The 17,518-nt window shown below is 49.4% G+C and overlaps 1 protein-coding gene across 1 annotated transcript in view; it reads left to right on the forward strand.

Annotated features, from left to right (window-relative positions):
- The window catches only part of TGM3 (transglutaminase 3), a gene marked incomplete at its 5' end in the record, with an annotated part of 64,646 nt that extends 50,704 nt beyond the window's left edge, over window positions 1-13,942 (forward strand). The window contains 6 exons of the mRNA XM_081292826.1: window positions 805-908; window positions 1,973-2,218; window positions 5,969-6,277; window positions 9,384-9,541; window positions 12,796-12,929; window positions 13,361-13,942. Of these exons, the coding sequence (XP_081148952.1) occupies window positions 805-908; window positions 1,973-2,218; window positions 5,969-6,277; window positions 9,384-9,541; window positions 12,796-12,929; window positions 13,361-13,508 (1,099 nt within the window). The 3' untranslated portion in view covers window positions 13,509-13,942. The remainder of the gene's footprint in view (window positions 1-804; window positions 909-1,972; window positions 2,219-5,968; window positions 6,278-9,383; window positions 9,542-12,795; window positions 12,930-13,360) is intronic.
- Window positions 13,943-17,518: the final 3,576 nt, after the last annotated feature.

A 17,518-nucleotide genomic window follows, 5' to 3' on the forward strand; every position in this document is an offset into this window, starting at 1 on the left:
AAAGTCACATAAAGTACAACTCATCCTCCAAGTTTTGACTCTCCTCCAAAATCTTCGGACTTTGTTTACTCTCTTTTCTTTTTCCTTTTTTTTTTTTTTTTTTTTTTTTTGCAGTATTTATTTCCACATTCAAAAGCGTCCATGTGTCCTATGTTTATCCTCCAAACCAAAAGCAGAGCTATGGGCTTTGTTTGTAGGGCCCATGTCGCTGTAGCTAATTGTGCCTGGTGAGGGGCAAACAGTGACAGAAGTTTGCAGACAGGACACAGAGTGCTGTTGTGGATGAAGATCTCCCCAGGGCCGATCTGGGTCGTGCTTCCATTCAGGCCTCAGCAAGAGAGTTTGTGTGTCCCTTGGCAGGATGTCACTCCTGCTGCAACTCCACTCACTGTCAGCCCACACCGGACACAGCAATGTCCCCAAGAGGATATAGACTATCTGGCCAGCTGCCTTCTATCCATTCTGCTCCCCAGAAAGGCAGTGGACCATGGTGGGCAAGGCTTTGGCTTTGAAAGTTAGGCACGTCTGTGTTCAGACTTTGACTCCGTCATTGCTAGCTGCTCAGTGTCTCTGAGCCTCAGTTTCCCTTTTTATGAAATGAATCTAAAAGTAGTACCCATTTCATAGTCGGTGCGGATTCCCATGGGACAGTGCTCACCCAACCCATTGTACAGTAGCTGGCACAGAGTTAACTCACCTGATGAGGACCAGGGTGCTCTGCTGCCAGGTCAAGGATGTGGTGTTGTGTCACTTGTCTGCTGTGTGACCTTAGGCAGGTTCTGCAGTCTCTTGTTCTATCTGCAGGAATTTCCATGTCTGGAATGAAGCCTGGTTTATGCGAAATGACCTGGGCCCCATATTCAACGGATGGCAGGTGTTGGATGCTACCCCCCAGGAAAGGAGCCAAGGTAACCCTCTGCTGGCCCTGCTTTGGGCTTAGCTTCAAGTCATGAGCCTCCCCATTATTTACAGCAGGACAGCGACACAAGTAGAAACCTAAAAGGCCTGTCCCTCACTGCAAAGTGTAACACGGTTTTTAACACTGTTTTAAAAAATAGTTTCCCTGCTCTTCATCTCTTCTGGCTCAGGCTGCTACTTAACATGGTGCCTCCTCTGCACCCCGTCTGGCTGCTACTCCCACGGGAGAGGCCCCGGCATGTGCCAGGTGATTTCCAGCAGCTTGTCCTTCCCAGCACAGAAACCTCATGGCTCCCTTTGGCCCTTGGGATTTATTCCACATTCTCTGCTCTACCCCAGACCCCAGGATTGTGACCACAGCAATCCCTTCTCCTCCCTGGGTGTCCTCAAACACAGCTCTCCTTCCAACAGGCCATCACATCTCTGTTCCAGGCCTGAACTCTGACCCCTGGCCTCTCTCCCTCCTCTCTCCCGTCAGGGCTGGGGTCCCAGGCTCTCTTGGGGCCTTTCCTCTTGCTTTTCTTTCCTCCACGGCATTTTGAATTGTTTCTTTCAAACCTAAGCTCCCCGTGCTGCGTGCCAGAGGAGGAAGGTGAAGATCAGGGCATGAGAGCTCAGAGAAGCAAGAGATCCTGGGGGCTGGGCATTGGGGGAGTCTTCCAGGAATAAGAGAGCAATGACCTTGTAGGCCAGAGTGATTCGCAGAGGAAGAAAAGAGACAGTGGCCATGAGCACAAGACAGGGAAGACTGTCTTCTTTAGGAAACAGATCGACAGGCCTGGACCAGTTGAGATTAGGCACCCAAGGGAGGCTGGATGGAGCCAGGGTTAGGTAAGGGTGGAGTTGGAGAAGGGTGCCATTGCAGAAAGATAGCAATGGGAAGGTGCCCACTGAGTCCAGATGCACACAGTCTCCACTGAAGGAGCTTGGCTAGGGCAGAGGCAGGGGGCTGGCATGACGGCAGAAGGTCCTCAGAGAAGCAGGCTCTGCAAGGCGGTGGCAGATGGGTCGGGCCTTAGCATCTACACACCCAACCTCTCGCCCTGGCCACCAGGAGTGTACCAGTGTGGCCCAGCTTCGGTGAACGCGATCCGAGAGGGTGATGTGGACCTGAATTTCGACATGCCCTTCATCTTTGCGGAAGTGAACGCTGACCGCATCACCTGGATCTATAATGCTTCCAATGGCAGCCAGAAGCAGAACGGCGTGGACACTCGCAGCATTGGCCAATTCATCAGCACCAAGGCGGTGGGCAGCTACTCTCGCATGGATGTCACTGAGAAGTACAAGTACCCAGAAGGTAAGAGGGCCCTGATGGCTGGCCCCACAAGGCTCCAGGGTGGGCGGGCAGTTTTGAGGGTGGAGAGGAGAAAAGGCCTCATTCTCCCGCCACCTTTCTCAGCTACTTCTGCCTGAATGGTAGGATGGCTCCTTGGCATGGAATGCCCTTGGCAGCTGCCCTGACAGTGGGGACAGGAATGTCAATAGTAGCTGCATTGCCATAGAAGTTTGCTTCAGGGCACAGGGAGCGGTCTGCCCAGCTCAGCTCCAGCTGTGTCTCCTTGTCAGTGCACAGCGGGAGACATGTTACCCATGAAGATCCCCGAGGTTTGGAGAAAGATTTTCCTGTCCTCCTGCTCCCCTATCCTCCATTGGAAAACAAGAAAGGGACAAAGAAATCTAGAGACATAGGCCTGGGCTATGTTCATTTAGAGGCATCCCAAAATGCCAGATGAGGTGTGATCGCATGCTAAGGCCAACACTCGAGTCCCCCAAACCTCCAGCATGCACACCAGCGCTGGTCCTTGGGGTGGCCTTGAAAGGTCAGGGGTTATGGAGCTCCCTGCACTCCAGTTCCATCTGTTGCTTGGAAATTGTTTTTGGAACCAACAGCAAAGTGGTTGATTCTCGGTGGTGGCAAAAGTTCTGCCTGTGAAGGTGAAGTTCATGTTTAGAAATAGCCCAGAGTAATGTAGCACTTGTTTTAGCAGGTCACGGTCACTCCTTAATGGGTTCAATGGTCCACTCTTTCTGAAATGTTTGGAAATAGTTGATGCATTGTTCCTTGCAGCTGATTCCCAAGGTCAAGAGGAGAACTCTTGCAAAGGTGCTCACAGTGCCCCCTAAAATAAGCTTGAAATCTTTGAGCAACTTCTGGGTCTTCTTGGTGTTGTCCAAAGTTTATAGAAGAGGAAATCTGAGATGGGGCCTGACCCCAATGCCAGAGGTACAACCCTTCTGAGTGACGATCTTTGTGGAGATTTTTGAGAAATACCTCTGGGGTCATGAGATTGATGGCCTCAGTTTGGCCTCCACCTGTCTCTGCAGGGTATCCCCAGAATGGAGGTCAGATGAACCTTCTGTCAGTCCATAAGCATGCAGGGAGCCTGTCAAATCTAAAAAAATAAATAATTAGAGGCAGGGTTCTCCAAAAATAAGTTATATTTATTTGGGAATGGCAGAGCATTGTAATGGGAATACACGTACCATAGTGAACCATGGGTGTGTGCAAAGAGAGTGAGACAAGGAGACATTTTTTAAGGCAAAAAACAAAGATTACATCAGATATTTTGATGCAATAAACTTTGGGCAGAATAATTAATAACCAGAGTGACATCAGTCCAAGGGTTAACAGTCGCTGGGAAGATGTCCTTGTAGAAGTCATTTTTGTGTCTGGCCGTGGTGGCCTCTGTGAAAACTCTTGGTTCTGGCAGAGTCTTTTGAGTTTGTTGCTGTCAGTCCATCATACATGAGAATTATTTATTATTATTATTATTATTATTGTTATTATTATTATTTTGGTTAGGGTTGACACCAGCAACTCCATTTTTATGCTGACAGCTCTCCCCAGCCATTCTTGAGTGCCTGCTCCAGGCTTGGGCCCGGGGCCTGCAACAAGAAAGCACGGCAGACAGGGTCCTGGGGGAGGCAGATGGAGAAGGAGGGTTTTTCAACAATGTCATGATGCAGAAACAGGTGTACAGAGAACAAGTGACCTAGGACAGAAAGTGAACTCCAGTTCTACCACTTATAACTATGCAGCCTCAAGCAGGTTTCATATGATCTCAGATTCCTGGTTTCCTCACTGGGAACATGGGAATGGCAATACCTGTCTTCAGTTGGATTTAAATATAGGGCTGTACGCAGTGTGCCAAGTGCAGTGCCTGGCATCTACAGAGGACTTAATAAATAGTGTGGTAGCCTATCTTAACATCTGTAACCTCCCTGGAATAATGACTTCTCAAGGCACTGCTTACTTGCATATAGGAGCCTATGAGTCTCCTATTATTCCTGCACCTTGATCCTGCTCTTCCAGGGCTCTGGCTAACCCAGCCAAACCCCCTAAGCAATGGAGAGAGGCTAAGTAGGGGGTCCCTGCAAAACTCCTGGAAATGCCTCAGCCCTGGCATAAGCAAGACAGATCACCCTGACCAGTGTTACCCAGTTTTTCTTACCTGATAATACCAGCTTGTCTCTGAGGGCCCCAGGGAGGAAAAGCTCATAAAATGGGTTGCTAAGCATTTACACAACAGCAACACCACAGGGAGAAAACAGCAGCAGGAAGTTTAGTATTGAGTAAGCCCAGCAGGTGACCTATATAGGCATCTAAGCGCTGAGCCTCTTTGTGCAAACACACCTGCTTGGAGGTCCTGGGCATAGAAGGCTCAGATCCCTGCGCAGCACTCCCAGCTCGCTCACAGCCCTGGGCATGGACTGACAGCGGACCAGACAATGGAAGGGCATCCAAAGGAACCCAGCCTACCAGCAGCTCTTGGCTCGGGTAATCAATCTGGCTGCCTCCTTTCAATAGGGTGTGTGGGAGGAACCTTAGGCCAGGGCTCTAGAAGGTCCCTTCCTCCTCTGCATCTAATCCCCAGCGTGGCTTGGCCCAGTCACCTCTTAGCCTGATGTGCTTGGATCCCTCAGCCTCTGAAGTCTCTGCCTATAACCTACAGGCAAGAGCTCACCAAGTTGTAAAGTGCTGATCATAAGTTACCTGGCGCCTTAGAAATGTCACAGGTTGGTTGAGGGAGCAAGGGTCCATCGGGTGGCCTACAGAGGTCAATGTGGTCATTCTTCCAGATTCCTGGGAGAACTCTCCTTCTTCTTCTCCGGGTCCAGGCAGGGAGCCTCACACTGCCTAGCCGGCCTCAGGCTGCTGAGTCAGCCTGGCAGAGGCCAGTAGTTGGTTACTCAGCTTTTATTGCCCCCAGAGCCCTTTTTGGGTACATAATTGTCACTCTCCAAGGGTTCCTTATCCCCCTCATATTGGGCAGCACCCTCAACTGCATCAGAATCAGAAAACCCACCCTTTTATTCACAACTTGGAACCATACCAGCCACGGGAATTTCTAGTTGACTGGCACAGACAGAAATGTCACTCTCTGACTTTTAAAGTGCCTTTAGACACAAGGCAGGGGAACACAGGGAAGTGTTTTGAGTTTTTTTTTTTTTTTAAACAAAATCAGGTCTAAATCATAACTTTGGTTTTTGTATTTTTTTTCTTATGAATTCATCCTAACCTTTTTCAGCTCAGTTTTTATTATTTACTTTAAAATGACCTGTTAAGTCCCATAAAAACCTTTAAAAAAATAAAGCAAGGTATGGTGGTGGTCTACACCTGTGCTAAGGTAGGAGGATCATAAGTTTAAGGGTAGCCTGGGTAATTAAGTAAGATCCTGTCTTAAAATTTAAAAAAAAAAAAAAAAAGGGCTGGGTGGTAAGATCACTCTGAGTTCAATTTCCAGTACCAGAAAAAAAGAAAGAAATCTAACTTGACACAAGAGAATGATCCAGCCATATAGTCATCTTGGGCAGGAGCAGACCAGCCTCATGACAATATTGACCCGATTGGAGAAAGGACCCACGACCAGCAGCCTGGGGGCCTCGGTTAGGAGTATGAATGGATACCTTGCTTTGAGTGTCATGGTGGCAGAGCAGTAGAGCCAGTGTTAGTTAGTTCCAGGACCCCCCTTCCAGGTAGGCCACTGACCTTCGTCCCAGTTGCTGCCACCTCTCTGAGATGCTGCTGCCTTTTCCCAACACCCAGGTTCTGGTGAGGAACGACAAGTGCAACAACGGGCAATGAAAAAACTGAAACCCAGTGCGTCCATCAGGCCGACATCGGCCGAGAGTGAGGAAGGAGAGGGGTCGTCTCCCAGCATCTCTGGGAGGTTCAAGGTCAACGGTGTACTGGAAGTAGGCCAAGAAGTCAACCTAGTCCTGCTGCTCAAGAACCAGAGCCAGGACCGAAAGACGGTGGCCGTGCACATGACCGCCTGGACCATCGTCTACAATGGCACACTTGTCCACGAGGTGTGGAAGGACTCTGCCATCATATCCCTGGAATCCGAAGAAGGTAACTCGTCCTCTAAGCGGTGCAAAGTAGTTAGCAGTCTGTGGAGAACAGGAGGGCTCCTGCTGGGCTCCCGGTGAACTAGCTGACTGGGGACAGAGGAATGAAGGGGGATAAGCCTTAGATGTGAGTGCTTGGCAGTTACCATCTCTATGAACAGCGTTAAGTCGTGATGGTATCGACCAACATCCTCTTACACCCTAGGAGAGGGAGGGAAGGAAGCGTTGGCAGCTCATAGCCGCAGCACAGGCATACACACCCCAGCAATTTGCAGAGTGTCCTTAAATACTACTTTGTTCAAGTTTTCTCCAAGAGGGTAGATATTAGTGTCCATGTTTAGAGATGGCATCAAAGCCCGTGAGTGGCAATGCCAAGGTCTTCATCCTTGGTTTCCAGAGCCTGTTTGCCATGTCACCATTCCCACCTTCACCCCGCCCCCACCTCACTTCCCCTCCCCAGGGATCGCTTTTCAGGTTCAGCCCCAGGTGGACTGTCATATATCACAGGGTCTCGAAGCCTCCCCAGTTTCCCCCAGAGCTGCCAGGGTGTGAGTGGAGTTCTTGATTCCTGACAAAGTGACAGGTTTTCTTGGAGCTTTGAGCATTTGGGAGGAACAGTGACTCCTTGCCCCAGGGTGGTGGAGGCAAGTGGGGAGGGAAGAGGTGGAGCGGAGGAAGCCAGCCGGGTTTTGTGGGATCAGAATGCAGGTATGCCCACACTGGCAAAATCCTTCCAGCTGTGATGAAAAGTTTGGACTTACAAAGCCGATTAGCAAGGGCGGGGTAGCTATTTGCTTCACATAATGGAAACTGATTAATGATGTAGCCCATCATGAAAGAATTGTGTCTGCAGAGAAATTAAGATCTGCTTCACCTGTCAGAAGGCAGCATCCTCCACCAGTCTCTTGTCACAGATTTTGGTAGAAATGTTTTAAATATCAGAAACAACTTGTTTTAATGTTTTTAAAATTTTTTCTAATTATTATACATGACAGTAGAATGCATTATGACACATTATACATAAATGGAGTATAACTTCTCATTCTTCTGGTTGTACATGATGTAGAATCCCACTGGTCATGTTGTCACATATGCCCATAGGGTAACACCGTCTGATTCATTCTACTATCCTTACTACCCCCTCCCTTCACTCCCCTCTGTCTCATCCAAAGTACCTCTGGTTTTACCTAGCCACCCACTCATTGTGAATTAGCATCTGCATATCAGAGAAAACATTCAGCCTTTGGTTTTTTGAGACTGGCTGATTTCCCTTAGCATGATATTCTCCAGCTCCATCCATTTACTTGCAAATGCCAAAATTTTGTTGTTCTTTAAGGCTGAGTCATGTTATTGAGTATATATACCACATTTTCTTTATCCATTCACCTGTTGAAGAGCACCTAGGTCATTCCATAGTTTAGCTACTGTGAGTTGAACTGCTATACACAAAAGGCACACTGGGGACAGTCATGGCATTGCTGGTGGGACTGAAAATTGGTACAACCATTCTGGAAAGCTGTATGGAGATTCCTCAGAAAATTTAGAAGGGAACCACCATTTGATCCAGCTATCTCATTCCTCTGTATACTCAAAGGACTTAAAATCAGCCTACTATATTGATGCAGCCACGTCAGTGTTTCTTTCTTTTTTTTTTTAATTACAGCATTAGTTATACATAGTAGTTGGGTTCATTTTGACAAAATCATACAGGCATGGGATTCGATTTCAATTCTGTTTGTCCCTCCCTCCCTCCTCTTCTCTTTCTCCCTCTTCTCCTCGCTCTACTCTATTTATCTTTCTTTCGCTAGCTTGTTTTTGATTGCTGCTTCCTACATACACATACAGGTGATATTATTTACCTTTGAAACTCAAAGGAGGATTTTGTATTGTTTGTTTTCATGGGATTTTTTTTTTGTGTGTGTGTGTGTGTGTAGTGTGTAGTTCAGTAGGAACTGAACCCAGGGCCTCACACATGATAGGGAAGCATTCTACCACTGAGCTACACTCCCAGCCTTGGAAGAAGCTATTTCTGGAGGCCAAAAATAATCCACATAAGGGAAATGGGTTCAGAAACGTCCTTTAGCAAGAGACAGTGGACCAAAATGGGAAAGAGGTGGGGAGGCAGGCACAGTGGTCCTGGAGACTTGATGCTGTCTAGTGCTTGCTGGGTGATCCTAGGTAAGTCTCTTGCTCTCTCTGAACCTCAGGTTTGGATCAAGACGGTTCAGTCACTGAGAGGGTTGGAGCATCTGATGCAAGGGACTGTCTTTTCCTTTCTGGGGACAGTCATGGCAAATTCCTCCTGGATCAAAAGCAGCACAACTGCATGAGGGAGAGAACAGTGTCCAGGGCCGTCAGAGCAGAGGCAGTGTTGGAGGACTGCAGTATCAGAATAGGAGATGCCCTGAACCCTGGAGAGGAGCTGGACAGATGGACTCCGGCCAGGGAAAGCAGTTCCATGTAGGGAACAAGAGGCAGGTGGAGAAGGACAGACGTGCCTGTTCTGTGTAAGGAATGATGAGAAACGTGGAGGTGAGCCAGTCACAGACAACGCAGGGCCAGCTGAGGGTCTGGGCTCCATCTCTGAGGTAGCCAAAAGCCATGGAAGATTTTTATTGTGACATGAAAGAGGAGCAACATGATTTAGAAAAATGTGGCCTTGCAAAGCTTTGTCACTGGCGTGTGAATGATTCCAAAGCAGGAGAGCCCAGAAGCGGGTTGGGGAAGGTTTTGCAATAGAATCCCAGGTCATCAGATGACTAGGAGGGCTCCAAGCACTTCTTTAGCTGATACCCTGGCTTCCCTCCCCGGTTATTATTGTGTTGTCATCGTTATTGTCACTGCCATTAGGCAATCAGTTAACATTCCCACTCCTCTCTGCCTCTTTAGGAGGAAACTTGTCTTTAACATTTTCCAAAGCAGGGGGTGACGAAGCCCATCCTTTCCAGAGTCCGCCCAGCTCCCTGGAGCTCTGGGCCCTCCCTGGGCCCTGCCCTGGAGCCCACCCAGCGCAGGGCCTGGCCCAGGGAGGACTCTCCTCCCTGCTTGACCTGGCTTGACAGCAGGGTCCATCCCCACCCTCCCTCCATTCCCCTGGCTGCTTCTTACAGAAGTGCAGCATCCTGTGAAGATCTCGTACGGTCAGTATGAAAAGTACCTGAAGGCAGACAACATGATCCGGACCACAGCCATATGCAAGCTGGCCGATGAGGACGAGGTGGTGGTGGAACGGGACCTCGTCCTGGACAACCCCGCGCTGATCCTGGAGGTAAGGGGATGGGAGGAGTGCCTCGGCCCCCAGCGCCCAGCCTCCGCAGCTCGGCACAAATGGTAGAGAACCAGGCTCAGCTTGGCTCAGGTCTCTGCCAAATGCATCAGCCCAGGGCTCTGCTCAGGCCACAGTGTGTGCTTCCTGTCTGGAGAGATAAACAGGCACAGTTGCTGGCTGTTTCTTTGGTTCCCATTCTAGACCCACTGGGGACATCAGTGAGGCAGGACTGGGGAGGGGCTCGCTTCCGCCTGTTGGACCATTACCGAGCACGTGCTGGACTCTGGGCCATGCTGGGCCCAGGAATCCCAGAGGCCCAGGCTCGGGAATCCCAGGGTCCACGGAGAGCTCCAGAGTCCTTCCATGGCTGCCGCTCAGTCACCGTCCATGGATCAGATAACTAGCAGACTTGACTCCCCGCATCTCCCCAGCCTCTGGAGCCCAGGGTTGTGGAATCATGGACTCTTAGAAGCCAAATCTCGGGTTCTTATATCCTGTCATTCACATCTAGGTAAAGCAAGGCCCAGAGAAAGGGGAACAGACAGTTCCTACCAGAGCCGGGGCTAGACCTCTGGCCCCTTCCCCTAAATCTATGTGTCCTTTCCAAGGTTGGTCGCCACAGCAGCATCCAAAGTGGCTGAGCCCTAGGACCCTCTCTCTGTGTTCAGAGCTGGCCTTTGTCTGCAGACTCTGCTTCCAGACTCCCTCCTAGGAGCCCTGCCATGCAGGGGCCCCAGCTACCACTCTGTCCCTTCTTCAGTGCCAAGAAGGAGCGTCTGTGTGGACTCTAAGCCTGTCTGTCCCCCTACAGCTTCCCCAGTGCCTGGATGGCCCATGTGAGGACAGCAGGCAGAGGCAGTAATTCTGACCTCAGGCTGAGCAAACAAATGGGCTCATATCTGGGCCTCAGGATGTATCAGCACCAACACTCTCTCATAGGGATAATAAGACACTTCCCTTTCAGTGTGCCATTTCCCCTGGGAAGTCTTTCCTGATGCCCCCAAATCAAGCCTGCTCCCCAGTTATACACTCCGCCTGCCCATCTTCTTCCTTCACTGCATTTTTTTCCAGCTGAAATCTCTTGTTTATTGGTACAATGGTTTGCTCCCCTCCCTGACTGTAAACCCAAGAAAGCAAGTGCCCCCGTGTTCCGGGCTTTTCACTGCACAGTTTCTTAGTAGATAATCAATATTTGTAAATTACAAAGTTCGCCCTCCTTGGGTCATGATTGGCCAGAGCTGTGGGTCTGGGCTCGCATTCTTCCCTCCAACCCCCACCCCGGGGACAGATGGCACTGTCAGTCCCCTCATGTTCCCTGTACTGTATAGCCTTCTTTCTTCACAAGGCTTTGCCAAGACACAACGGATGGCCAAGTGTCCGTTCCAATGCCTCAGGCTAGAAAATGACGGTGGCTAGCAGCCAACTCAGTTATGAAAACATTTTGCCTTAAAATGATGAGTGTTGAAATGAAGCTGTTTTTCCCCATTCCATTCCTTTATCCAATATCCTCAGACCTCCTTAGAGTTATATTTTATTCAACATTTTAACCCTACGTCTTTTGGATCTCCATATCAAGGCTACTTTATCTTTACAAAGGAAATCAGAACACGCGCAGGCCAGAAGGGTCCCATCGTCAACCTTTAATCTTTATGAAACACCCCTGAGTTTCCTTCTTACACTCATGTTCTCTCCTGGAAGCCTCCAGACAATGGAGATGTTCTTGACTTGATTGAACAAATCAAGGCCTCGCTCACTCAGAGCACGGCACAGATTTTTAAACTCGCCAAGGTGATTTGTATGAAAAGATAACAATTTGGGTAAAATCCCATTATCTCATCTGGCACTGATTGACAATTAGCATTGAGGACCTTAGGCAGTAGAGTCAGAAAGTCGAAATACTGTTCCAAAAGTTGACGTCCTCCAAATCTGTGACCTGTGGTCCTCATGCTCTCCTTCCGGTATATTTACAGATCAGGGTTAGTAGGAGAAGAAGGTCAATAGCAATAAAGAAAAAGAAACAAACACGTGGAGATCTCCAATATCGATGGAAAAAATATGACATCTACTTATGTTACATCCTAACAGCCTAAAATAGTGCTTCACTCTTAAAATTATACCATACACTTAAAATCATGGTCTTGAGACCACTTGAACTATGCACAAATTATTGGTCGGTATAGCAAGGCCTGTCAAAAGGAGCGAAGGCTCTGGAACCTGCTGGGCCCTGCTGCTCCTAGTGTGTGGATTTCCCAAGTTATTGCATTAGTCTGAACGCTTTGTCACTATGCAGTGAGTTGCTGTGAGGACTAATGACAAGAAAAACCAAAACCAAACTAACAAAACACAGCAACCTCCCGTGATCCTGAAAGCAGAAGAAAAGAATTCCCCCAGCCACACAATTTCCATAATACTTTCCTCCCTGTCTGTGATCTCATTTGGTCCCTTCTAGTACAGGAGGGATAATTGTCGGTCTTTACCAGATATGTCTGTCCAGAGTGCTGGCCAGCTCTTTGCAGAAGGATAACAGCTTTCTCTGGGCGTGGTGGCACATGCCTGTAATCCCAGCAACTTGGGAGACTGAAGCAGGAGGATGGCAAGTTCAAAGGCAGCCTCAGCAATGGAGAGGCACTAAGCAACTCAGTGAGACCCTGTCTCTAAATAAAATACAGAATAGGGCTGGGGATGTGCCTCAGTGGTCGAGGGCCCCTGAGTTCAATCTCCAGTACCCGCCCCCCCCCAAAAAAAAAGGACAATAGCTTTCATCTTAAACAATCCAGGTTACTTTTCTGACCCTGAGTCCTGGCTTCACTTTCTTTACCCTTGACTGGTCAGTGTTGGAGCCCTACCCAGACCACAACATGACACACCCAGAACCAAAGTTTGGAAGGAAATCAGAAGACTGGGTTGTCATCAAAGAAGAGTGGCATGGATGGAGGTGTTGGGACCTAACACCTGTGACAAGGAGCTGTTCTGGGAAGCAGGGGGCTGTCCTTCCCTGCAGAGTAGTAGAGAAGCCATCCTGCGCTCGGCTGCTGCAAGAGACCCTCTCTCCCTCCGAGCCTAGTTTTCACCTCCATAGCATGGGTTGATGATGCTGGCTAAGAATCCCCTACTTGGATGTTGAGAGCCATCGGGCACTTACGAGGGCTAAATCAATGGCCCTCCCCTTTTCAGGATGTTCTCAGTAACATCTCCCCCATGTGTCACCACCTCATCCTGCCCCACCCTCACCAGGTGGCCGTTCTCCTCCACAGGTGCTGGATCAGGCTCAGGTGCAGAAGCCTTTGAATGTGCAGATGATCTTCTCCAACCCCCTGAACGAGCCGGTCAAGGACTGTGTGCTGATGGTGGAGGGCAGTGGCCTGCTTCGGGGCAACCTCAAGATCGAGTGAGTCCCAGGCCGGAGCGGCCGGTGGGGGGATGGCAAGGGAGGGGACAGAAGGCCTGCCCTGGGCAGGACAGACAGAGCTCCCTCTGGCCTTGAGTTCTTCACTTTTTTTGGTGGGGGAGGGCAGGAGGAGGTGGTCTTGAAACTCAACAGTCTGCATTTGCATTAGGTTTGGGGGTTCGCCAGTCCTGAGCTCCTGGGAAGTCCCAGTCACCAGAGCTAAGAGCCAGCCCTCAGGGCCCATGCTTACAGGGCCACGAATCTTCCCCCACAGTCCCCTGTTGGGTGTCATAGGGCTAGAGGGTCCAGGTGACCAAGAGAAGCAGCTGGAGGGAGCTGAAGAAGTGGTCAGGGTTGGGGTCACAGAAGGCCCATGGGGCCCCAGGTCTGTGTCTCTCACATCAACACTGCTCTGTACCCTTCCTCATCAGCGTGCCAGCTCTGCGCCCCAAGGAGCAGTCCAAGGTCCGTTTTGAGATCCTGCCTACCCGGAGTGGCACCAAGCAGCTGCTGGCTGACTTCTCCTGCAACAAGTTCCCCGCCATCAAGGCCATGCTGTCGATCGATGTGGCCGAGTGAAGGGCCCGGCACCCTCCCTACAAACCTGGGTACCATGCAGCAGGGACGCTCACCCGTGGAGTGAGACCCCTGCCCGTGTGGCCCAGACTCCACCCTCAGAGGCTGCCGGACATGAACTTCCAGCACATCCCCCCTCAGCTCCGGGCCAGGCCTTAATCACTGGCCTGTGACTTAATCATTTTTGCACATTCCCAGCTGCTGCCCCCCGCTGCAGCTTCCTGCTGTGAACCCCATGACCCTGCTCACCCTTCAAGCCGGTCAGAGCACGGACCCAGGCACTCTCCACATGGATACGGGGAGGAGCCAGTCTGGACTGCTTGGTGATCCCCAGCCTGCAATTGGGACACATCTGCTCCGCCCTTGGGTCACCATGGACGGCAGGGAAGGCTTAGTTGATCTGCTGTAGCGTAACATCCTTACACTCAAAATAAATAAGTGCAATCACATGGCAACAACTCGAGCAGACTGCTGTTTCACTTGGGCTGGTGGAGGAGACAGAGGGGCCAGGGCCAAGACCTTGTGGAGAAAGGATGAACTTGGGGGAGGCCTTGTCCTCTGTGTTCCAATGTCCGTAGGAGGTGGAGTTGTTCTGTGGGGCTCCAGGTGCAAAAATAGGAAGACATTTCAAGCCAATTCATGGAAAGATTTCTAACATGAGGTCTAAAAACAGATAAGGCTGCCTTAGGAGAGAGTTTCTGGTCACACACAGTAGGCTCCAAGCACACCCTGTGTGCTGGGCAAACGCTTTTAAAAAATGTCTCTACATGTTTCCCCATTTTCTGTTGCTGTAACAAAAATTCCCGAGGCCACATAATGTTCAAAGAAAAAAGAAACACTTGACTCACCGTTTTGGAGGTATCAGCTCTGGTGAGACCTTCATGGCAGATGGCAGGAGTATATGTAAGAGGGAAAGATAAAATGTCAGAGAGTGGGGAGGGACTGTCTTGCTCTGCTAAAGCAACTTGTTCTCATGAAAATTAACTTGAGGTTCCAGGAGAACTACCTAATCCCGTCCAGCACCTCCCAGTGACCTAACGACCCCCCAGAATCTCCCTCCCTCTTAAAAGTCCTTCTAGCTCTTAACACACGGCCACCCTGGGAACCAAGCCTCCAGCCTGTAAACCCAGACCACAGCACTTCCTGGGTGCCTCGCCCAGGACAGAGGCACCACTTCAGCTGGCCACACAGTGCTGTTGACCAGAACCTTCTCTGCCTTCACACGTGCTCCTCAAACATTCCTTGCCCCTTAAAACAACCCCAAGCAGATTCCATAGCTTTCCTGTCACTTGCTCTAGTTAATCCCTTTGTGGCAGTTCTACCGCACTCTCCCAGTTAAAGGGATCCGTCTGGTCTAAATAGAAACCTTGACTCCACATCGGCCCAGGATCTCTCCCCTCCTGCTCAGTTCAGTCCTGCCCCAGGCTTGTGAAGGGGGCACGGTTCTCCTAATCGTCCCTCTCTCCCTTCCTTGCTGGATCCCTCAGAGCCAGAGCAGTGGAGAGAGACTCAGTGGCAAAGGTCCACTTTCACTGGTGCTGAAGTCAGGGGTCGACCCATCCCTGACAGGGCAGTATTTCAATGCAGCCTCCCTACTGACATGTTTCCTGATGTGGGCCAACGGGGCCCTCTTGGTTCTGGCCCTGGAAGTACAGCCCCCCCCCCCCAGGTGCCATGGAAGTTCACGGTGGTGCTTTCATGATGGTGGCCCACTTCATGGGGGCCATTGGCCCTTGGGAAGCTCACCCCCTCTTGCCCCTCCAAGCAATAGACCAGTGGGCTGCCCTCAAACGCCCTGTCCTCTGCCTGCAGTTCACACAGTTAACGGAATCTCCTGAGGGAAGTCAGCAGCAGAATCTGGGTCCACATTTGGCCCCCATGTCAAATGCCCCCAGGAACTCCCACCAGGCCCCCACTCAGATGACTGAGCACAGCAGGCCCCCAGCTGCAGAGCGAGGTGCGCTGTGACGCCTCTTTAAACATCTTCCCCCTCTCTGTGGACTCTTGGGGTCGCCCTTGGCTTTGGCTTGGGGATAGGGGCATTCTATTCCTCATAGAGACTCTGCCCCAGACCCCATTGAGGAGCATCTGTGTAAAACAGACAGACCCCCTCTGCTCTGGATTCTGACTGAAAGAAATCCCAGAAATTTCTATCTCCTTCCATTCATGGGATGCTTACCCCAGACAAATACCCTCAAGCATCGTCTTCACCAGCCAGCATTCCTTGGGGCTACACTAATTACTAGCCACAATAATTTTTCCTCATTTCACCATCTTTCCTGCCCCCATGCAACCCCCCCACTCTCCCTCTCCTTTGCCCAATCAAAGTTCCTCCACTTTACCATGCCTACCCCCTCCCCATTGTGGATCAACATCAAAATGCATTCTGTTGACATATAATAACAAATTAAGAAAAAAAAAATATTTTTTCTACCCCTTGAATTGGAGATGAACCTCAGTATTTGGCCTGCTTCGGCCAATAAAACCTGGCAGAGGTGAGACGGTGTGAATTCTCAGAGCCAGTCCCTCGAGAAGCTTTGTGTACTTCTGTTCTCACCCTCTTGGGACAGTGCCCAAGATCACTATATGAAAACACCTGATCCATTCTTGTGTCAACCATGGATATGTGTCAATCCTTTGTCCCTTCAAAAAATACCTTTTCAGTAAGTGTAATTCATCACATCAATAGATTTAGAGATAGGAATCATATGATCATCTCAATAGACACAGAAAAAGCATTTGACAAAATTCAGCACCCCTTTATGTTCAAAACACTAGAAAAACTAGGGATAACAGGAACATATCTCAACATCGTAAAGGCTATCTATGCTAAGCCCCGGGCCAACATCATTCTAAATAGAGAAAAATTGAAGGCATTCCCTCTAAAAACTGGAACAAGACAGGGATGCCCTCTTTCACCACTTCTATTTAACATAGTTCTTGAAACTCTAGCCAGAGCAATTAGACAGATGAAAGAAATTAGAGGGATATGTATAGGAAAAGAAGAACTTAAATTAGCACTATTTGCTGATGATGATACCTCTGGTTATCGGTGACGAGTCCTGCTTCCTCACATGTTGAAGTTTGAACATTAGAGAAGCACGCCAAGGCAAGCATATAAAGCAGGGGTTTAAAAGGGGGTAACATAGACTTCTCCTGGGAGGGAGAAGGGCGCCATAGTTGATATCCTGGTACCCCAAGAAGCAAGGTGTTCTGCCCTGTTTCTATGTGTCCTAGGCTTCCTCTGCTCTCCTGCCTTCTCCCACCCTTATATTTCTCCTTTCTTCCTACAGGACTAGGCCCAGGAATGCTTGGTGGGGTGGCCCAAAGGTGGGAAACAGGTGGGCTGAGGGGGAAAGGACAGGATGGAGCAGCCAAGGACACATTAACAAACTTCTAGCTCCCTGTATGAGGGGCAATTCCTGGGACAGGTTACTTTGACAGCAGGTTGGAGCAGGGGCAGGTTCTGGATAAGAGTGGAGAAAGGGCTCTGAAGGAATTAACATTTCAATCCTTCAAGGGACAGTCTCCAACTTCCCAAGACTCACTCAAAATTGGCCTGAATCCATCTGACCTGACTCGATTTACCTATCTATACTGACTGCTTGTCTAATTCTGGCTTCAATAATATGACTCTATACCTAGAAGACCCAAAAATTCCACCAGAAAACTTCTAGAATTAGTAAATGAATTCAGCAACGTAGCAGGAAACAAAATCAACACCCATAAATCAAAGGCATTTCTGTACATCAGTGCAAATCCTCTGGAAGGAAAATGAGGAAAACTACCCCATTTACAAAGGCCTCAAAAAAAAAAAAAACTTGGGAATCAACAACGAAAGAGATGAAAGATCTATACAATGAAAACTGTAGAACCCTAAAGAAAGAAAATAAAGAAGATCTTAGAAGATGGAAAGATATACCTTGCTCTTGGATAGGCAGAATTAACATTGCCAATATGACCATACTATCAAATGCACTATACAGATTTAATGCAATTCTGATCAAAATCCC

This window comes from Spermophilus citellus (genome assembly GCF_964194105.1).
Source record: "Spermophilus citellus genome assembly, chromosome: 4".
NCBI classification, from domain to species: domain Eukaryota; kingdom Metazoa; phylum Chordata; class Mammalia; order Rodentia; family Sciuridae; genus Spermophilus; species Spermophilus citellus.